Source organism: Cynocephalus volans, chromosome 7 (genome assembly GCF_027409185.1).
Source record: "Cynocephalus volans isolate mCynVol1 chromosome 7, mCynVol1.pri, whole genome shotgun sequence".
NCBI lineage: Eukaryota > Metazoa > Chordata > Mammalia > Dermoptera > Cynocephalidae > Cynocephalus > Cynocephalus volans.
The window spans coordinates 71,478,712-71,502,511 of record NC_084466.1 but is presented as its reverse complement, the minus strand read 5'-3'; the positions used below and the strand labels follow the sequence as shown (position 1 = coordinate 71,502,511).

Genomic DNA, 23,800 nt, shown 5'->3' with positions numbered 1-23,800 from the left:
CATGTCAGAATTATCCATAAGCATAAAGCCAATTAATCCATTAGTAGACTGAGTCCTCTTTCTTTTTAGACACATATTACTGTTCTGGTTCCATGAATGTCCATAGCATCACGTGAGCAGTACATCTTACTAGCCAGAAGGAAAATAGAGTTGAGAGTGCATCTCCAATATAAATCTTAAATGTATTAAAATCACATTAGAGCTGTGTGAAAGGTAATGGGATCCCTCTGAGGAATCATTCCAGATTATTTCAAATGTTTTAACTCCATATCTTGCCTTAGAAGATGCATATTTAAGTGAACCTTAATGAGGATCCTTCCTGTGGTTCTCAACTTCTACCTAAGGATCTCTTGTTTCCTTCTTATATCTGGAGCCAAATTTTGTCAAACTGTTAAATTTCTTGGGAAAGTTTCAGTGCTGTCTTTAAGCCTATAAAATTTGGAATCATTCTGGAGAGCCCAAACCCTTTTCTCTTTTCATGTCCAAATCTCCACAATTTTGACAAGTTTGTTTGTCATGACTGTCAGTGTACAGCTTCATTTTTGTTGACTGTAGCTTTAAAAAACAAAAACAAAACAACAAACTTGGCCCATTGTAATCAACCTGTGAATCTCATAGTGACCTCACTCGTGTTACCTAATTCATTTACTCATCTTGCCTCCCTTTAGATACCTTTTCTCCTTAGAAAAGAAAACAAAGATACTCCCACCTCTCTTATTATTCTGAATTCTTCTCACAATACCCTTTGCCTGGAATGCTCAGAGATGAGACAAATCTGTATTAATTTTTGGAAGGAATCTGTACCTTAGGAGTCTCTGGCCACCTGTGTTTTCACTCTCCTGTGCTACCCCCATTGTAGGTTCTCTCTATCCAACCAGCATGCGCATCGGTGAAGAGGGCCGCTTGGCCGTGAACTTCAAGACGGAGGCTCAATTCCATGGCTTGTTTGTGCTGTCACATCCGGGTAAGCCCCATTATCCATGAACAGTCACTCTCCATGCAAGAAGGATGTGGTTTTTCCATATTCGCACACATTTCAGCATGCTTCCCTGTTAGCTCTGAAGCCCTTCATTTCAGATGAATTGTATATGTGCAGTTATCTCCGTGAGGGCTTGCTAATTGTTCAGCTTCATCTCATAATCCACACATTATTATTATGCAGACTTTTACAGAAAATGCAAAACAATTAGAGTAAATGTGAAAGGAAACCCTACTGAGTTCATTTTAAGTGAAGTATTCATCAGATAAAGAGCCTAGGAATAAAAATTCATTTCTCTACTTTGCTTTCATTGCACAAAAAAACTTGAATTTCATGTGGTTGGTTCTGCAGGTGCTTCTCTGTTAACAGCTCCTTTCTAGGTGCTGTGAGAACCTCTACAACAGACTCAGAAGTGGTACTTCACTTTCATACTTAAGTTTCAGGCATGTTAACTAATTTTACTTAATAAGTGTTGGCTAGCAATTTTATTAACTGTGATGGACTGTGCCTTGAATATCAATAAGGCAGTAGTCAATAGAGCCCCGTGTCTAACTTTGTATTTTTTTTGTAAGGGACATTTTATTAGAAATAATTTATTTTTCATTGGACTTTCCATATTACCAAAACTGGTTTGCATGTTTTACCAGAGTGCCAGCTTATGTCAGACTGAAAGGGAAAATAGTTCACTTGCCATCCCCGTATCCTTCCTTTTCCATGAGCTCTAGCAAAGGAGAGAATAGGGCCGAATATTCGGCAGGAGAAAAAGGGTTTATTGTATTTTCATGAGATTGAGCTACAGGAAATACAGAACCAAAAGAATCATTTTGCTTTATTGTAACTGACAGTTCTGGGAGACGAAGATTTCCTGGTCTTTACACTTCCCTTCCACATGTCTATCTTTCTAATAAACTGAATCTTTATTTAGCATGATTGCAGGCAATCTGATTAAAATTAGATTCCATTCGTAAATTGGGTTTGCCCAGCTGTGTGGATGCTAATGGACTATTGTCAGTCAGCTCATAGCCTTGGTGCACAATAAATGCATTCACATCAGCCTTTATCACTCTGCTCTGACTCCCTGCAAAGTAGCCTGGAACAATATGACCAATTATCTTTTGGCAGAATTATAGAGAGGAAGAAAGCACTGAATTAGAAATCAGAAGTCACACATCTTATCCATGTGTGGTCTTGAAAGAGTCACACAGTCACTCTCAGCCCAGTTTCTTCTGCAAAATGAAGATAATTATACCAACACTGCCTCTTTTGCAGGCTTATTATAATAATAAAAGCAAATAATATATGATAAGGTACTTTGAAAACTCTAAACTGTTATGCACTCTTCTAATGTAACCACTGTGCCATTATTGCTACTGGCACTTTTCTAGCATCCTATACGAGCTCAATGATCATGTCAGCTGACCATCCCGGGCTTACATTTTCCCTCCGCCTCCTAAGGAGTGAACCAACCTATAACCAGCCAGTACAGCAATGGAGCTTTGTCTCTGACTTCGCAGTGAGTGACTAAGACTCTTACTTAATTTTCCTATTTTGCTGCTTTCTGATTCTATCTCAGATATTTAAATGGAAAATATAAATGTCCTCTTCTCTCCTCAAAGGTACGTGACTACTCAGGCACCTATACTGTGAAACTGCTGCCATGTACCACCCCATCACATCAGGAGTACCGCCTGCCAGTCACCTGCAACCCCAGAGAGCCTGTCACCTTTGACCTTGACATCCGATTCCAACAGGTTTGTCTCATAGAATTATTGTTATTATTATCCCATGACTTGTAGAATCCCATTTTGGTAAAGTCATGATTCACTTTTATCATTAAAAAAAAAAAAAAAAATTCACACAGTGATGACTTTAATTTTTGCATGCTGAGAAAAAAGGAAGTCAGACAGAAGGAAGCAAAGGCAGAAAGAAAGAGCAAAGAGTTGTCCTTTATCTGCTGTTCTCTCAGGATATGAAATTCATAGTTTAAGTGTATGCAAGGGTTATTATTTTTATCTGATCTTATCTGGTTTCCTCTTGGAGTTTGCTGCCTTGGAGATTTGAGAGTTTTCCCCAGAGTTCTTCGGCCCTCCTTTGTCTTATACTTAATCTTCGAGGAGAATGAAATCTGGTGGTTCAAACCACCTCAAAGTACCTACTTGCCATTATGTATTTAAAGAAATGCGATGGCACCTTTTGTCCAAGAATTATACTAAATGTCGGCCTTCCACTGACCATGGTATTTGTGAGTCCTTTATATGCCCCAATATACCAGTGTAAATGAGCTCAAGCCATACTATTTAGACCCTCTCAAAAAAATGATTTAACCTCACCAGTTTCTCCAGAAGGACAAAATCAGTATTACAACTCTTTAAGTTGGCTTGGTTGGACACGAAAATCACAGTGCAGTGTTTAGTATCCTACATGCAGTGTTCAGTGAAGGTGTGTGTCTGTGAACAGTGTGTTTGTGTACTATCAGAACCATCAACAATGCATAAAAGGGCTTTTACACTTGGTTTTAGGTCAGTGATCCAGTGGCGGCTGAGTTTAGCTTGAACACCCAAATGTACCTACTGTCTAAGAAGAGTCTCTGGTTGTCTGATGGATCCATGGGATTTGGGCAAGAGAGTGATGTTGCTTTTGCGGAAGGTATCACTTTACAAATGAGAGGGCTGCTCTGTTAGCCACGCATATCTGTTGTGCTTTGCTTTACTGGTATTGTGTTTGAAGGAGAAAGACAAGTGGGATTGTCTTTTACGGTTTTGAGACTATAACTGAGTCTTCATCACTTTGGCAGCTATGAAGACTCACTGAAATTGGGTGTATGTTACTGGATAGCTTTTTATTCTGGGGAACCAAACTTCTATCTCCTTTACTTAAATGACTTTTGGAGCAATTCTGTTTTTTTTTTTTTTTGTTCTTTTTTTTAATGTTTTTTCAATTTGTATGGACTCAAATACTACAGCTACCTGAAACTGTAAATGCCTCACAGGCAAAGATTGTGCCTATCTTGTTCAATAGTGTATAATCAACACCTAGCAAAATACCTAACACGTGTAGTAGAGGTTCAGTAATAGCTTTGAAATAAATGATCACATACCAGGGGTTTTTATTAAACCCTCTTTCAAAAGCAAATAAAGTTAATTAGGCTTTTTATTGATGTTTTCTTTCTTAGTGTTACTCTATGTTGGATTAGTTTACATCTTACCAACTCATTTATTTACGTAAACTGAACTTTAATCACTTTGGGATGTTATGAATGTCAAATCGTAGATTTTTGAGATTTTTCCTGCTAGTGGCTAAGAATCTGAGGCTCAGTAAATCTTCAGTCACTTGTGGTCAGTCTGCACAAAGTGGTCATATCTGAGGCCTGGGAGTGAACCTGATCCTGAATCTAATACCAAAGCCTTTCAACATTTGGTGGCAGATTAGGAAGCAAAGGAAATAAACTCTGTGTCATTATCATCATAAACTGTGTGCAGCATCACACTGATACACTGTATCACACAACAGAAATAACACTGTCACATCTCTGTTTCAGGTGATATAATTTATGGTCGCATCATGGTAGATCCTGTCCAGAATCTAGGCAATTCCTTTCACTGCAGCATTGAGAAGGTGTTCCTGTGCACTGGAGCCGATGGCTACGTTCCCAAGTACAGTCCAACGAATGCAGAATATGGCTGCTTAGCTGATTCTCCTTCACTCTTATATCGATTTAAAATTGTGGTAAGTGCTTTGACCCAAACAAAGAACTAGATGATTTGCAAAGTTAAACCTTTTTGTCTTATTTTTTTCAATCATTATTTTAAAGTAAACCAAATAGTGACATTTTTTGGTAAAGTGTACTCGCACAAAACTAATAGGAAAACATTCTGCCCTTGCAAAAGTTGGCATGATCTACAGCAATCATCATTTTCCTTATCGCTTAAAGGACAAAGCTCAGCCAGAGACACAAGCCACCAGTTTTGGAAATGTCCTGTTTAATGCCAAACTGGCAGTGGATGACCCAGAAGCTATTCTCTTAGTGAATCAGCCTGGATCTGATGGATTTAAAATTGACTCAACACCACTCTTTCAGGTAGGCCAAACACAAGCTCACTTATAATAGCTATGTATGCAAGTATGTATATATGTATGTATGTCTGAATGCAAGTTATTTAACATTTCTATGCCTCAGATGTCTCATATATAACTGGCAGTAACAGTAATATTGCATGTAGTTAATGGGAACATTGAATAAGATGATGCAAATAAACCATACAGCACCATACTGGGTAGATAGTGAGCATTCTGTAAACTCTAGCTATCATTGATTTTATTAATGTATTAATATTATTTTAAGACTATGTGTGATAAAGATTCCTATTCAGCCCAGAGTATAATTCTAAGTCTGACATTTGGGTAATTTGCTTTTCTTACTCAAAATTTCCTTCCTGTTGACTTTTCACGGTCATCTTTATAAGAGTGATCTTGTGTAGACTGCTAGACCCAGAAAAGCAATTGTGTGCAGCACACAAAATCTCCACTCCCAAAGATAGAAAATCCTGACCCAGACATAGAAGATGAAGAGATACACAGGCAGCCATATCAAGGCTGCGCAGACAAACACAACAAATTTAGAGATGTGTTTACATTGTGAATCCTTGGAGGAGCAAGTTCACCCATTAGGATATTTACTAAAAATCACCAAGACAGAATGGGCTGGAGAAATGTGTTATTCTTATTCAGCCTAAGGAAGGAATCTTAAGAAAGCCTATTCGTTATTCTGAATCTTTTCAAACAAGAAATTGATGTATGATCTTTTTTGTTTTCATTTTTACCATTAACTCTCAAAGCATCTGGTCTGTCTAAATCTCGAGTGCTTCAGAATCATCAGAAAATTCTTGCTTTTCCCAGGCCCCAAAAAACATGAAAACTGATTTTTTTTTAATAGACTTATATGTTAATAAGCAGCAAGACGTACTGAAAAAGAGTCCTGGGGTTCAGAAGTCTTGAGTTATAGTTCTGCCTCTGCCACTAACCAGTTGATTCATATTGGGCAAGTCAGTTCACTGTTATGCATTCTTATTTAATTATTTTTTAAATGAATAAGATAGTCTGTGTAATATTTGATGTTCCTTACAGCTCTCACATTCTATGACTACAAGTAGCAAATATTTACTAGTATGTGCTCCCAGAAGAGTTGCACAGAATTTTATAGAGTCCTTTACACAAAGCCTCGCACATATTACTCACTCAAAAATATTAAGTAAATTAATTCTGCAGGCAAAATTAAATCATCATTTATTATTATCTCTGCCATTAAATTCACCTGCAAATAGTCATGGACTAGGTTGGCATAGTATCTACTTCCCTAACAAATAGAGTTGTGTTTTCTAGGTCACTCTGGGCCGAGAATGGTACATACACGCCATCTACACGGTAAGATCAAAAGATAATGCCAATCGAGGTATTGGGAAAAGAAGTGTGGAGTACCAGTACCACTCTCTGGTGGGTCAAGGGAAGACCCAGGCAACTACCAAGAGCCGGAAGAAGAGGGAGACCAGGAGCACATCCCCACTGGCGTGGGAAATCGGTGCTGAAAACAACCGAGGAACAAACATCCAGCACATTGCCCTGGACCGCACGCACAAGAGGCAGATCCCGCAAGGGAGAGTTCCTCCCGACGGCATCCTCCCTCGCGAGCTCAACAGTCCCGGCTCTGGGTTCAGCCTGATTATGGTCGTGGGAGGCATCGCAATGGGATTACTCACCATCTGCCTCGTGGTCATTGCCGTGATGATGTGCAAGAGCAAGGAGAGCTTCAGAAGGAAGGACGTCCCGAAGGGCTCCAGCAGCAGCGAGCCCATGATGCCCCCGCAGAGCCAGCACGGCGACAGCTCAGAGGTTTGATGACCACAGGTGGAATTCAACCTTTGCCCCAAGTGCCTCAGAAAAGACGACACAGGAACCCCAAATGCTTCTGGTAAACAGCAGAGAATTGGGGACTTCTGGGATGAAGCTGCTCAAAGGACCTGACTATACTAATGTACTTTGATTTGAATCCTGTCTACTTTTCATGCATCAAAGGACAACTTCAGACCACATCCTTCCTCTTGCCCAGAAGGTAGCAACAATGTAGTCACATGTACACAAAACCATAGATGGACCTCAAGGAATGTGCTTCTCGTGTTAGGCATATTCTCTACACCATGGAGATGAACCTGTTCAAAGGTGCTATCAGACTCTCTAAGAAGTTTAAGAGGAGTCTATTATTGCTATGTTAGTGTGAACTTTGAAGGTGCAATTGTCACATTGTTTATTCATTGTATAACAGATTATTACCAGAAAGGTTTTAAATGGTCGTCTGGAAGAGTGATGAATACACTGTTTATTATGACAAGTTTCTAATAGGTGACGATGGCATAGAATTGTGACCAGGGGTAGCTCAACCCACAAACCACCTTTTCTACTATTTGGGAATGAGTGAAAGTAAAGATAGAGGGAAGGGAACTTGCTCACTTGGATTCGAATTGCCTCTCATCCTCATCAGATCCTCCTTGTTTTATTTGTGTATTTAATTTTAAATTAAACCAAAGAATATGTTAATTCTGGAGGAAGAGATTTTTAAGAGAGTCTGCTCTGTTTGGGATATATAGTGAGTAATAGTAGAGCTCTTGCATGGTAATATACTTTATTGGTGCTCAACATTTGTGAGAAATGAGAGGGTTTGGTGACCTTTTTATGACAAAGATGCCATAAAGTTAGATTCACTACAAGACAATGTTCTCTAAGAACTGAGCCTAGACATGTGCAGTATTGAACCCATAAATAATGAGAAACGTGATTACAGATGGTGAAGGGAGAACGTGGTATTTATTAATATAATATGTATAACCAGAGTGCCTCTTATACTTTATAAAAGAACATTTTGGCAGATGATAGATGAGGTTAACCCTCAGAGTAGCATAGTCACATAATAATGTTTCGACCTTAAATTAGCCCATAGGAGATTTTATTAGCTTTCTAATCAGTATCTGATCCTAACAATGGGAATCTCTGCAACTGTCTTTCCATAAATGGTCTGGAAAGTGGCCAGCATCATTGATCATGTTCTTTTTTGATCCAAGAACAAAGCATCACTCTCTTGCATCCTCAGTTGAGAGAACTGGTGCAGTGAGCTCCCTCTCAGTTTCTAAAACTACAATTTGTAACACTGCTTAATGGTCACTTAACAAAACCAAGGAAATCGAGGTAGTCTTTCTGCAGAAATGTGCTTTTCCAAATGTCAGGAATGTTAGTTGGAAAAAGAAAACTTCAGTAGTTTAATGACCAGTCTTCCAATAGCTAGTAAATGTATCTTAAATAAAAATAAGGTCAGGAGAAAAAGAATGATGTCTAAAGATCAATGCTTAGGTGCTGCCTGGAATCCCTTTCACTTCCAGCCTTTCTTGGCCAAGCTGGTCATGCTAGTGGAATAGAGGTTTCTAGAAGGCAAAGTTTCTTCTCAGTTCATTCACGCACATCTTAATTTGGTGTCTGTGAGTACCAACCATCTCCTAATTGATGAAAAAAAAAAGCTACACTGAAAGAGAGGTAAATGTATCTATTACTTGCCTCTCGTTTTTTTTTTTAGGCAGCTCTGCACTTCACAGTCAACGTCTTCTAAAGAATACAGTAGACTGTAGTATCTTTCCATTGGGAAATTTACAAATATCACCTACATCTCGAAGGTCCACCCAAAGAACTTATGTAAGTAGAAAGTGCTGTATAGCCTAGGAGTTCCTTCATCAAAATAAATAGTGGTACATTCTTAATTATCCCCCTTTCTTTTGTTTTATCTTCTTGCAGATGCTTAGCTACTTTTTGGTTGCCTCATAATTTATATGGGAAAGAACATGAACTAAGCAGCTTCAGATAAGGTGTGGACTTTTTACTACTTAGCATTGGGTTCAATTTATGTAGACAGAGCAGGTATTCTCAATCGACTTTCTGATACTTTAGTAGGTAAGAGGCTCAGAGCTTGACTCAAGCAATTTTGACGTCTCTGTCAGTGAATATAATAGTGAAGCACCATTACAAGAAATCTGTTTTGAGCCTTTGGACCTGACTGCTTTTATCCCAAATTTCACTCTGTAATGCATTGTTCTAGTAAGGTTACTGCTAGAGAGCTTATATAAGACAAAACATGTCTCTCCTGTCCTAAGGAAGACAAATTTCTCCCTCTCTGCCCATCTCCTCTCTCTCCTTTCTCTCACTTATTCCTTCCCATCATTTCCTTGGGAAAAAAAGAGAGTCTGTGGGAAATAGGCAGGTACAGTTTTCTTAAGTATAAAGGACTTGGATTTTTTGCACCATTTTCTTGATATCTATTTACTAAATGTGTAATTCAATATACACGAATTATTTAAAAAACTCTTTTTAGTGGGAAAAAATAAGGCAAATTTTTTTTGTTAAGTAAAACACACCCTTATTTTCAGTATTTTGTTTTTAGAGAACTGTTCTGGTATTATCACAACAAATACATAAAATAACTTCCCACAGAGAACAGGATGTAGGCAATAATAGCTCCTTAGATATGTCAGTAGCTTTGGACCCCAGTAAGGTCTTGTTGATATTACATAGCACAAAAGACAAAACTAATATTACCATTCGTGGCTCCCCTAAGTGTATGAGCTATGAACAATTAAAACACAGAAGTATATTTTAATAATGGGCTTATTTATTCTCATTTGTTCCCTTAGTTAACATTTACTGAATGCTCTCCTGGGATAAGTCATTCCAAGAGATTACATAGAAACCAAACTACTCTCCCTGTCCTCTGGCAGGTTATAAATGAATGCAGCACTTTCTTTGGACTAAAATGTCAGGATTTGCATTAGGTTCTCTCCTAGACCAAGAACACACCGGGCATATCTGTGAACCACAATTTAAAAATGTCTCTAGAGCATCAATGCTAGAGTCCACTCTTTTTCATTTAAAAGAACCCCACAAGTTATGAATCATTTTGATCACAAATCTAATACAAAGTATTTCAAACTAGTAATTTAAAGGAATTGACCTTCGCACACCCACATAGAGGAAGTACATTGTAGAGCTGTGGGCGATACTGCATATTCTTTTCCTCTTCGTGGAAGATGGGCCACTTTATTCCAAGAAAGGGATAGCCATAAACTCTTCTTCCAGTTCTTTAGCATCATCAACACCTTCTGAAGTCCACCCTCTCACTTGCATCCACAATGTTTGAACAGTATGAGTAAGGGTCACTTTAAATTCTGCTGCCAACCCACTGCATGGCATTTGTGATGAGAAGGACCAAGTCTAAGCTCAATATGAAGGGATTCAGTTCTGTAAGCAGCAAAAATGCTTCTTTATCAAGTCATTTTACCTCTAATTCTTTTTCCAGTATAGCGACTCCAAGGTCAACATTAAAAATGGAAACAAAACTGTGTAAAAATTACAGAGAGGTTTTCCTCATACGTATCCATGCTAAGAGTTAAAATGTTTCCACACTGAGACATGTTAAAGTACTAATAATAAAGCTAAATGTAATGACATTTAGATTTTAAAACTTGAAAATTTTATTTCTGCCAAAATATCTATTTAATATTAACTTGGAAACCAATTCATTCCTTTAATAGGAAAAAGAAAAAATATTTTTAAAGATACAAGTGTTTTACAAATTTGAAATTTTCATAATTGTATTAATTTGAAAACAAGCATGTTACTATTCTTTAAAACTCTTTCATTTTTCTTGCCATGATAGCAATAATTAAAAGATGAAAACAGTTGTCTTCATTCACTAACCTTATGGAAATGAAGGAGACTCAAATGTTCAATCAGTCCAGCTTACCAAGACTCAGAAATGTGTAATTTGGCAGGAAACTATAAATACTAGTGTTATCACAGACACACACACACACACACACACACACACACACACACACACACACACACACACACACACATAAAAACAATCAAGCATCTCATTTCCAGAAAGGGTTGAAATTATAGGCATAGTTCTAACTGAAGTGGCATATGAAGGTTTTCAAGATCAATAGAGAAGTCACTTGTGAAAACATACTATTGTGTTAGTTTCTTTGATATTAGTTTAAAAGTTAATATATTTCCTTAAGATATTTTCCTATAAATGATTCCAGTATTGCATGGTAACAACATTGAAATTTTCAGGAAATATCATCTACAGGTTCAAAGTATCCTTTAGTGTCTATTTCTCCCTTTTCCACATCTTTTGATGCTAAGGAGCAAGAGGCTGGGAGATTTGGGTAGCTGTGTTGATTTTGATAAGGTATTCCAGCAGAAAGATTACATAGAAAACTTTTAAGGAAAGAAGGCTGATTCTCTTTCTTGAAATAAAGTTGATGAAACAAAATATACTAATGTGAGGATCTCTTTTGATTTAATTCTATTGGGAGAAATCAGAATTTTAATTTGCAGACTTTTAAACAGTTTTGCTTTCTTCTCCATCTTTCAAGTGCATTTAGTTCCTTTCCCCTGATACTTGTTCGCATGTGTGGGGTTTTTTTTAACATTTTATTTTACTGAAAAACAACAACAAAAACCTGGCCCAGCAATGACATCTACTTTTGCTTTCTTTTCTTTCTTCCTTTCTTTGGTTTAATTTAATAGACTAGGATTTTCTTTCTCTGAGATTTGATTTCCATTCTTCCAGTCATGCTTCCATTTTGAAACCATTTTGAAACCATTCCCTTTTTCAGTAAGTGGTTTGCATTCTCATTCATCTAAAAGTCCATTGTCCCCTCTGAATAAAATGTTAAGGCTTTGGGGTGAAAGGAAAAAGAACTTCCTGCAAAAGATCAAAAGCATCATATTGAATAATATGAGGACAATCTGTGCTTTGATTTTTCTCTCGGTGGAGGTTCAAAGTTGACATTTAAGAGGTAAAAAATCCCTTTAAGGATTTGAGTAAGAATCAAAAGTCAAAAACCCCGTATATGAAGTTCTTTTGGATTGTTGAACACTTTACAGTGAAATAAATAGCCAAAAGAAACTGTTAAAATGTTAACAGCATTGAAGCTTTTTAAATTATAATTATTAGATGCACAATGCTCTTTTACTATTAGCCAGATGTTGTCTAAACTGATTATGTGATTACTTAAACCCTCCAAGTGAATTTCTACTACTGATACTTATTTTTTCCAATGTTTGGATCATCCTTTCACATAAAAATTGTCAGTATTATAATAAAAATTATTTAAAATGTAGAAAGGCTATTATTGGTAAAAATAAAAGATAATTTCTGTAATAGCCAAAATTAAGCACATTACAAAAAGTAGTACAAAGCACAGTCTTTTACTGTGACTTCAGGAATTCAAGGTTTTGGCAAGATATTTTTAAAGCCCATTTGTCTATAAAAGAAAATGTTATCCTGGACAAGGAGCTGTGTGTTTTATAATTGTATTAAGTGCCTGCTTCCTTCTCAAGTGCCCTCCATAACACTTAGTAAATTTATATTTATCTAACTGCTGAGTGACGTTATGTGTGTGTAATGGAATTATTTGCAGAACTTAATAGGCTTTATTATTTTCCCATGGGAATTCTTCAAAAATGAACATGGTCTAGTTTTTTCATGTATTTACTAGGTTACTGCATATCTATTGGATATTGAAGTTTATTCCTGGGAATCTAATTATGCAAGTAATTTGAAGCCATTTAGTCTTAAACCCATGTCTAAAATAACGTCTTGCTACTACTTGTGTTTCATAACTATAGCTGTTTTCTTTCAAAATATATCATGTGTTTAATATAAATAAATCCCATATAAATATAAACGTGTTCAAATGTCCAAGTTACTGTGGTTCAGTCTATAACTTTTTTTAGCACAGAATTTTAACACTCAAAGCACAGAATTCCTGTAGTCTGCAATGAATGTCAGTTATTTTCATTCTGGTTCTAGAGCCTTAAGATAAGGCAGGCCTCTGAACTGGGACGGGTGCTCCAAGTGCCACCCTGATACTGGTGGTGAAAATTTACTGCTCCTCAGCAGGATCTATCCGCAGGGTCCAGGTACCTGCCCATCAATTGTAAAGAGGGGAGATATAGCCAGAAGCCTGCCAGGGGCAATGTATATTAAGAGGAAACAACACGTTTTCAGTAACTAATCTTTTGTCTCAGGGACCAGGGTGACTGGCCCCTGCTGTATTTAGGAAACAAACCCTGCCTAGCTGAACTGATGAGGACAAATCAATTGATCTGCTCTTTACTGCCAAGGAGGATTGAGTGGCCTCCCTTACACAAACTTCACCCAAGCCAGCAGTCATTTAATTTATTATAAGGTCAGATTTTTAACATGAGGCCACCACTATTTAATACCAAAAGGAAATGCAAAAACAGCCTCTCATGGATATTGAAGGAAAATCCCAAGATAAAGGGCAAAATACAAAAAGGAATGTAAAATAGAAGAAAAGGAACTCCTATGTTAAAGCTCTTCCAGCACTTCTAAGACTAGGGAAAAATGTGTTGTAGCAGAAAGGTTGTGATGAGCGACAGAAATGTGCAGCTCATCCAGTCTCTACCACAGAAGAAAAAGGACTGGCCTGTGTGGTAGGAAACTTCCAAGCTGCTAGGAAGAAAGCCTGGCCTTCGGGCAGTCTGGAGAAGGGAATCGATGAAGGGAAGATTCATGATCCAGTCCCACCAGGATACTGACAGTGGGAGGTAAGATCTCTCTGTCGTAAAGTTACAATAGAGGCCCCCAATTTAAGGAAAACCATTCCAAACCTGGCTTTGTCAAGATAGACCTGACTAGGAAAAACAATCACCAGGATAAACTTAGACTAGACTGTACTGAATCTTCCCTACCCTTAAACCAAGCCCCAATGGAAACTTGACAGTAGTATTTGAAAATATTATTCCCAACAGCCCGAAGAACATTTCACAATGTTAAGATGGTATCCTGGGGCTTTAAAAGTGACTAATTGCAAAGTGGCAACGAGTGGTAGAGAAGGTTATTGAACAGTGCAAGATTAAATCCAAAGGAACTTGGGGCAGATCAGGGATGAATCCTGGGTAATTACCAGGGGATTTATGGTTTTCTGTGATATGAACCACTCAGTGTATTATTTCTACAGGTACTTTGTGTACATTAAAACAGTGTATTATTTCTACAGGTACTTTGTGTACATTAAAACAGGTACCTGACTATGTAGATAAATTGGAGAAAAGTAGTCCCTCTGTGGAGATGAAGAGCACAAGCGCAAATTCCCACTTGGTGTTTTTAAATGTAGGTTTTACTATTATTCAGGTATGGAAATGCCAACAGATCAGAAAATGGTTGCCATTAAGACCATGGCATGTCATAGTCACAGATCCTAAGAGGAGGGGCCATGCCACGCCATGGAAGGCCAGATCAAGAAGACCACATGGGCAAATACCAGGGTTGATCAGAAGGCAGAGGGTGCAAGGGGAAAACGTAGGCAAAAGCCTTTATTGGGATGTCTGTGGAAAGGAACAGTGAGTCAGGAGTGAGCAGGTTTAGGATTGGCTAGTTTGAATATTTTCAGTAGTCTCTGGGGCATAAGGATTGTCCCTAGTTGTCTGGTATATGGCCCCAGGTTGATTAGGCCATGTGGGTAGTGCCCCAGAGTGAATGAGCCAATAAAGGGATGGGTGAGGCAAGGCTCTGGATTGGTTGGTTCACATGTGAAAGGACACCCACCCATTTAATATCTCTAGAAATTGGCTAGCCCTGGGAGGGGCAGTGTCTCCAGGGTCCCCAAGGCCCCAGTGTCAAAGCATCGGAAACATGTAGTTAATACACTTGGCAAGGGGAAGAAGGCCTTTTGCAGGGAGTGCATGGTTTGGCAAGTCAAGCCAGTGGTGTGCTGGTGGATTTTAAAACCAGCTCTCCAAAGAAAACAGAGTTCAATTTCCTGATGTAAATGCTCCCATCATGGCCAATTTCAAGCTATCACTGTGACATCAACTAGGCAAAAAATTCCTTAAAATTTAACAATTAGCTCTCACAAGCCAATACACACACACACACACACACACACACACACCCATCACGTCACTCAAAGGCTGTATGTCAGCACTCAATCATGCTCTCTCTCACGAATCTTTGTGAACTACACAATCTGCAAAACTACAGGTGGGGGGCTGTGATTTTTTTACAACACGAGGGCTTATAAACCTGAAACAATAAGCATACAAATCTGATCACAACATTCATCCATAAAGGCCTATAAATTGATGTCTATAAAAAAGTAATCTTTAAAAGTTTAGTCCAATTCTTTTCTATACGGTTTTCCTGGTTGGACCCCATATATTCAGTGGTGGAGGTGGGGAGAGTAGATATCACTAAGAAAGGGTCAAAATTAGTGGCAACATCTACTGTTGAGAGGCTTGAAAACTGAGATGGGAACTCACATGAACATGAGATGAGGCTTCACAATAGTAATGAATATTATTCAAGTGTTAACACTTCTGCAGAATTATTGGATGATTACGAATCATAAGTACAGGCAGCAAGGAAATAACACCAAGACAAAGCTCCTTTTTAGAGAAAGCTGAATAAAATTCAATTAGACTTAGGAGATACGTGGGCCTAGAGATGATTTTGTTGTGATTAAAATAATTAGGCTATGAAGAAACACTAACACACGATCCCAACTGATCTCAGAACTGCCACGTACTCCTATCTATTGGCTCAATAATTCTTCCTCTAACAAGAACAGACACAGCAGGGAGAGGAGCAAAACGGACAAGTGAGTCAGGCTCTGGTGAGTCACCTGGGGCCTCTGGCAGGTGAGAGATCTGAGCGTCTCCTCCGCCTCATACTCCCCCGCCTCTGGGACTTGCTATAATGATATGAGAAGGTGGAAGTCTGCAGAGCAACGTGGCTTAGTGAGAAAGGAAGTAAACAGAGGCAGCCTTTCTCCTACCAGAGGAATGGCTAATGGCTGGAGCAGCCCAGGATAAAGAGACTGAGGGAGGCACTAAACATACCTGTTTATCTAGGGATAAACAGACAGGATCCATGTAAAGTCAGCATGTTATGTAAAACTTGACTTTTAATGGCTCTCAGCAGCAAGGTCTATGTTTCTGCCAGAACTGCCTCCATGGTTAGAGGTGAAATCAATTTTTATGAATCCGGGTTACACCAATAGACTTTACCCAGTGCATCCTGAAGAAAAGCAGGTGTGCAGAGCTCTGGTCGCATAGTGCAGCTCCCAAACCAGATGTCCGCAAGATGTCCAGGGATTGTAAGGAACATTAGATGGCCAGAACTGCCAAGACAGCAGTGACAGTTTACAGGAGGGGAGAGCCCAGTGGTCAGACAACCACTTGTAACAGATAATCTTACCATTCCTTTACAGTGGTTTATAAATTTGTTCATTTATTTTTTCACTTATTTAACGAATATTTTACTAGCTACCTACTACATGTATGGTAAATACTAGAGTACATTGCTGATTCAGCCAGGTACTCACCGTCCTTATGTGCTTACGGTATGGAAGAGAAAGGCTTTAAGTTAGAATTATACAAATACTTAGCCTGTTGTATTAATTTACCACCGTGCTATGAAGGATGCCATGTGAATGGACGATAATATGGTCCCACCAAGACTGGGAGGGTGGGATAGAATCAGAAAATTCTCCTGTTTCCTTTGGCCACGAGGCTCACATCCCTGCTACCTGGACCCGGGACACCTATTGCCTCCCATGCCCATAGTTGAAATAGTGACCTCTTTGAATCTGTTTTTGGGACACAGTTAATTTGATAGAATGAGCAGGACCTGTTAGTTCACCTCCAGGATATTTAGATACCCAGAACCCAAACAGTAAGGACAAAGACTTTCACAACCAAAGTCAAATTAATAAAAACTTTAGACTCTTTCTTTCTCTTCTCTCAAGTAACACTCAAGTCCCTCAGAAAAGGGTAGAAGGAAGAAAAGCATGTGAGTGGCAATGATGAGTCATCCCCTCCAGCTGTGCCCAGTCCCCTGGGGCCATCGGTCTGGCCATGACAGATCCAAACGCTGAGAGCACAGAAACAAGACTCAGGGAGGAGCGAGGGAGCAGCAGGTGCCTGGGTGGCTCTTTTCAAACATTTTGAGGGAAATCTGGAATGAATAAATTTCTGGCCGAGGAACAGCAAAAACTCTCGTCCTTGCCAAACTCTAAATAATTGATAGGCTCTTTTCATAAAGCAGAGAATAAAGGTTCAAACATACAAGAGAGAGTCAGAGTGATTTTCAACAGTTTTAATTTCTATCTAAAACAACATTAAATAATAATCATGTCTCCTGCATCAATGTTTTTTTTTCTACAATCTGCTAGTAAGTTGATTTTCTTTAATTCACAAGTACAAACGGAATGGAGACCACCCTCCTACCCTGTCCCCTACAAGTCCCCACCACCGCGTGGAGGGACAAATAGATTTATACTCAGTCAACCTTCCTGAACACAACTTTGCCTCTGCTTCTCTCCTGAGGTGTCTGTCCCCATGACTGACAGGAATGTCATCCAATTAGCATTTTTCCTTTCTGATTTGGAGCACTGAGGGAGGTGTTTTTGCTTTTGTTTTTGTTTTTTTCCTCTAGCAGATATCAGAAAATTACAAGCAAGCAAAAATTATGTTAGCAGAGATATTTCTATCCAGGCAGTTAAAAAAAGAAGATGGAAAAACTTCTGGAAACATTTTTTTTTAAATGTGTTCTCTTTCCTGAACTAGAATAGCCTAAGCCATGAGTGTCACATCTTTCAGGGAATTTAGCAAGTCTGCGGGTTCAGAGATGAAGGCTGAGGCAGCACGGCACCCCTGCAAGAGGAGTGAATTTATGTTCTTCTGTAACACTGGAAAATGAGGACCTGGAATCTTGTCTCACGTGCTCTCAAATTCCAGTTTTCCCAGCATCAGTCAAACAGTCCCAAATTTTTATTGACAGAAAGATCTGTCTGGAGATTTTATGATTTCCTTACACAGCTCAATAAAAGGAAAAAAATAAAAAGGGTTAAAAAGCCACAGGGTTGGTTCAACTATTTGGTAAGCTGATTTTAGAAAGAAAAGTTTTATTTCTTAGGTATTTCATAGATATTGGAAAGAGGGAGTAAATCACATTTTAATGGTGTTTGGTCAAAGAAATAAATTTCCTTTTGACAGTTTTGGAAGGCCTAAAGAAGACCAAGAGATTTTGCCGTACAGAAATTTAGGACATTTTATTGACTTCATAAAATCCAGAGAGATAACTTGAGACTAACCTGGGCCATGGATTAGGCTGGATTCCAAAAAAGGAATTTTCAAAAAAGTTCTCCAGATGAAACATTATGTTGTCATAAAAGATGTAAATCACGTTTCTTCCTGTTACTACACCCTGCACATCTCATATAAAAGAAAAAAATGAAGTGAGACGGACCTTCTGTTGTTTGCCTTCTTAGGCCTGTCGCCCTTCTCACATTTTGCAACCATTAGATTCAGCATGGAATTTAGAAGATCCATGTTACCCAAATTTTACATATCAGGGAGAGAAAAAAGGTTTCCGTCACAGGCATAGGACACTGTAGATGAAGCAAAGGCAGAAAAGTCATTCTAAACTCAGTAGTCTCTACATTGGCTGCATATCCCACGGGGGGAGGGAGCCTGGGTCACACCTCATATTGATTAAATATGAGACTCAGGTATCAGTATTTCTTAAACCTCCCCAGATTATTTTAAAGGTAGCCAGGGTTAAGACCTTCTAAATAGGCAGGTGGAAATTCATTCATCCTTAGATTTCTTCATCAGCATTGAGGAAATACTTCCAAACCATAGGCCTAGACTCACCAAAAGGAAAGTGTATTAGTCTACTTGGACTGCCATAACAAAGTACCACAGACTGGGTGGCCTAAACAACAGAAATTTATTTTCTCGTAGTTCTGGAGGCTGGAAGTTCAAGATCAAGATGTCAGCAGGTTAGGTTTCTTCTGAATCTCTCTCCTCAGCTTGCAGGTGACCACCTTCTCCCCATGTTTGCACACGGTCTTTCCTCTGTGTGTCTGTGTCCTAAGCTCCTCTTATTATCAGGACACAGTCATATTGAATTAGAGGCCATCTATATGACCTCGTTTTAATTACCTTTTTAAAAAACCCTATCTCCAAATACAGTTACATTCTGAGGTACTGGGGTTATGATTTTAACATACGAATTTGGGGGAATACAATTCAACCCATAACAGGAGGTAATCCATGTAAATGTTTCCTGCCCTTCAGTGTTCTCATTTTACTTTTACTGCCAGTTGGCCACATGGCTAATACCAGTCAGAAGATGTTAGTAAACTACTAGAAAGAGTAGAGAGGGCACACATTTAAATGAATAACACTGAGCCCACCAAGAGATCCCAAAGAGTTTAGAGTCTAACTGAAGAAGCGAGAATTAAGCATGTGAAAACCTTTATAAGACCTCAAGTGATAAGTAGCAATTAAACACAGCTGAGTGAGATGTCAGTAAAGAAGCAGAACACACACCAGTGCCATGGGGGATGGCGAAGAAGTGGACCAAGTGAGATGTCAGGGGAGAGGTGGGAATAAAGGCTGGGCTGGGCTTGGACAAAGAAAACTCAGAAGGTGGCTGTAATGTAAAAGCTGTGTGATCAGTTTTGAGCAGCTTATCAATTAGATGTATAACTAGAGATAAGGAATAAGACAGAAAGGAAGTTTGTGGCTGGACTATGAATGTCCTTAAAATCTCAGGCTAAGACTAATGTATAGTCAATACATAAAAAAAAAAAAAAAAATGTTTTTTGAGCTTGTTAGTGATTGTACATATGGTCAACTCTTAAATTTTTGTTGAATAACCAAATAGTTGGTGAAAGAAATTTCTTCTTTATGAAAGATTTTCTTTCAGTTAATGCAGATAGCTGAAATACAAAATATACCACTTGCAACTCAATTAGAATAACGCATCCTGGAAAAATCGATGCACAAAATGTTATGAGAAAACTGCAGGGAACATTTGTAACTGGTGAGTGAATCAACATCAAAGTGCATGCCCTGATGAGCCGAGGAAATGCTCAGCAATGCAAGTGTTTGCCAAAAATTGAACCCTCACTGAATCAAGCTTCCAGATTTAATTAAGCAGCTTGCAGGAAAGTTGGCAGATGGAGAAACATGTTAAAACAACATCAACCAAATTCTGAAAGAGGAAATTCTAGAGGAGAAATGACTTGATCTCCTCAACAAATGGCATAAAAAGAAAGTGGGAGTGTGAAAATGTTGTAGATCAAGTGAAACTTAAGCAACCTACCAAACAAATACCCTCTTCCCGAGAATTTTGGATTTGTATTTAAACATTCTACAGGGAAAAAATATTTGGGGGACAATGGGGGACATTTTAACATGAATTGAGTATTAGACAATATTATGTAACACAGTTCTTGCTGGTCAGAGTTACCTACTTGTTTAAATGATACAGTGTCTGAAACTCTTTTTCAAATACTCCAGAAGAAAATGGGGGAAGGGTAGATGAGACAAGATAGGCAGAATTTGGCAATGGTTGAGCCGAGTGATGAGTACTGGGACTTCATTATAATATTCTCTCTAATTTTAGGTATATTTAAATATTTTTACAATAAGTTCAATGATTAGAAAATATCATCTTTATGAATTAAAAAACAATGTACAAGACTGTTTGGAGAAGAGGAGAATAGAGTCAAAAAAATCAGATGGCCATTGGGTGTGAGGTAACAGGGAAAACAACAGCAGCAAAGGAATGGCAAAGAGCAGGAGACATTCTGGAGGCCAAATCGATAGGAAATTATGAATGGAAGGCTAGAGAAAAAACATCAAAGATGACACCAAGCTAAGCTGCAGGTCCAGCCACACCTGGGGCCAATTTAGGCACAGCTGGAGCAGTCAAAACACCTGAGGTTCCAATGTGGGGACCAGCATTCCAAGGTGGCCCTAGGCAAACCCATGGAGGGTGTTTCAGGCCTGTTCCCCAAGACCATTCTGTCTCCCTAGGCCTCGGGGCCTATAATGGAAGGGTTGGCTCCAGAGGCTTCTGCAATGTCTTCAGAGCCTTTTCCACCTACTCTTGCTAATCCCTTTCTTTTGTACTAATATTAGCACCATTGAATTCTTCTCCTGTAAGGACTGCCTGCTTCTCTACCATATGGCCAGGCTGCAAATTTTCTAAATCTTTACACTCTGCTTCCCTTTTAAATTCTGGCTTTATGTCATGCCTTTGCTGCCATAAATCAATCTAGGCTGTTACAAGTAGCCATGAAGCTTCCTGAATGTTTTGCTGCTTAGAAATTTCTTCTGCCAAATACTCTGGTTCACAACTCCTAAGTTCCAATTTCTACAAAGTCCTAGGGTATGGACAAGGGTAAAGTCCTAGGGTAAGTTCCTTGCCAGTTCATAGCAAAGGTGATCTTTGCCCCAGTTTCCAAAAAGATCCTTCTCATTTACGTCTGAGATCTTCTTAGAATGGTCTTTACTATCCATATTTCTGTCTTTCCAGGGTCCTGCTATTCACCACAATTTAACCAGTCTAAAACATTTTAAACTTTCCCTGGTTTTCTTGTCTTCTAAACTTTCACCAGCATCCAGGCTTTTTCTAGCCTGTTTCTCCAAATTCCTCCAGCCTCTCCTCAACACCCAGTTCCAAAACCATTTCCACATTTTCAAGTGTTTGTTATAAGCAAGACCCCACTTCTTTGGTACCAATTTTCTGTATTAGTCCATTTATGTTGCTTATAACAAAATACATGGAACTGGGTATTTTATTTTTAAAAAAATGAAATTTATAGCTTAAAATTTCAGAGGCTGGGAATCCATACTGTAGGGAATACGTCTGGTGAGGGTCTTGGTAGTGGCAACAGTGACCCAGGGGTCTCACATGGCATAAAATGGCAGAGCAGAGAGAGAGGCTAACCTCTCCCATGTTCTTCTTTTAAAACCCTCAGAACCACGCCCCTGAATGCGATTTTTAATCCATTCACTATGGCATGGTCCTACAACCTAATCACCTCTCTTCAAGGCCCCACCTTTCAAATACCGTAATAGGATTTCCCACCCTCAACAGTTACAATGGGAATTAAGCTTCTAATATATGAACTTTGGAGTACACAATTCAATCAATTCACAGCAGGACCCTGGAAAGTCATCCCCTCTCAGCGAATCCCTACAGCCAAATACAGTTAGTGAACAGTGTTTGTCATGACAACAATCACTAGAAATTGAATTGGCCCAAGATTCAATGTGAAATAGGAAAGGCTGGTCCTCCTTGCCATTCCATTACTTTAGAGTTGTGACACGTTGTGACTCTGTCACATCCTGGTTCTGTGACCTTGAGCAGATCACTTCACTTCTCTTGGTCTTTGTCTCCTAGACTTTCATATGCGGTGATTCAGAGTCCAGAGATTATCAAAGGGGATCGTCTGAAGGGGGATTGGGAGTGGGGAGAAGACAGAGGCCAGCAAGTGGAGCTGAGACCCTCCTTCCCTGCTATAATCAGTTTATCGACTGGATACATTGGATTTTGCTTTAAATTCTCATTTAAAAAACGTTTCAAGGTTTTTGGTTAAAAACCAATGGATTGTATGGCCTCCAAGGTCTTTTCCAGGTTTCATCATCTACCTTCCTTTCAGTCCAGACTTCCCTTTCAGAAATCTCCCCCTTTTCACAATCTCTCAGTGCCCTTCCATTGTTTTTTGGCAGCTCAGAGCCCCTTGGAGTAAGCGTTCACTAGGATTGGCATTTAACAAGTATTTTCTATGGCCTGAATGTTTATGTCCCCCCAAATATGTTGACATCCTACCCCCCAAGGTGATGGTATTAGAAGATGGGGACTTTGGGAAGTGATTAGGTCATGAGAGCAGAACCTTCGTGATTGAAATTCATGCCTTTATGAAAAAGACTAGAGAGCTCCCTCACCTCTTCTACCATGTGAAGACACAGGGAGAAGATGCCGTCTGTGAACCAGGAAGTGGGCGCTCCCCAGACACCTGGGTCTCGGACTTCCCAGCCTCCAGAAATGTGAGAAATAAATTTCTGTTGTTTATAAATTACTCAGTGTATTAGTCCATTTCTGTTGCTTATAACAAAATACACAGAATTAGGTAATTTATAAGAAAATGAAATTTATTGTGCTTATAGTTTCCGAGGCTGGGAAGTCCAAAGTCCAGGGAACACATCTGGTGAGAGCCTTCGTGGTAGTGACAGTGATGGCAGAGTATCACATTGTGAAAATGGCAGAGCAGAAAGAGAGGCAGACTCTTTGTGCTCCCCTTTTAAAGCCCTCAGAACCACGCCCCTGACCACCATTTTTAATCCATTCACTACTGCACGGTCCTACAATCCAATCACCTCTTCAAGGCTCCACCTTTCAATTACCACAATAGGATTTTCCACCCTCTTAACAGTCACAGTGGGGACCAAGTTTCTAACACATAAAACTTGGAGGACACAATTAAGACTTCAGTGAGTTTGGTGGAACATTCAATCTAGTATAATCACCTTATGTTATTTTGCTGCAGCAGCCTGACCAGACTAAGACAGCACCAGTATCACTGGTCTTACCTCCAGCCTCACAACAAAGGTGCAATGCCTGTGACAGTGAGGTACTTCAAACCCCACTTCAGCACTGTGGCCAGTGCCAAGCCATTCTGTACATTTTGCTATACATTGCCTGGAAAGATTTGCATTTGTCACGCAAGTCACTGAAACCAAAATAGGAACAACTATAGATTTCTGGAAGAGAGTTTTGCAATGAGCCAACAAAATGCCCTTGTACAATTAGGGCCTCCTTCTCAGATGGCTCTCGGTGCCAGAGGTGCTCTAGCCTGTGTTACATGTAGGGTCACCAATTAAGTGTCT

The 23,800-nt window shown here is 39.1% G+C and overlaps 1 protein-coding gene across 1 annotated transcript in view; it reads left to right on the top strand.

Moving 5' to 3' along the window:
* Positions 1 to 10,908, top strand: part of FREM2 (FRAS1 related extracellular matrix 2) — a 186,520-nt gene extending 175,612 nt beyond the window's left edge. The window contains exons 18-24 of the mRNA XM_063101477.1: positions 860 to 964; positions 2,365 to 2,492; positions 2,596 to 2,730; positions 3,499 to 3,625; positions 4,518 to 4,705; positions 4,911 to 5,057; positions 6,359 to 10,908. Of these exons, the coding sequence (XP_062957547.1) occupies positions 860 to 964; positions 2,365 to 2,492; positions 2,596 to 2,730; positions 3,499 to 3,625; positions 4,518 to 4,705; positions 4,911 to 5,057; positions 6,359 to 6,871 (1,343 nt within the window). The 3' untranslated portion in view covers positions 6,872 to 10,908. The remainder of the gene's footprint in view (positions 1 to 859; positions 965 to 2,364; positions 2,493 to 2,595; positions 2,731 to 3,498; positions 3,626 to 4,517; positions 4,706 to 4,910; positions 5,058 to 6,358) is intronic.
* Positions 10,909 to 23,800: the final 12,892 nt, after the last annotated feature.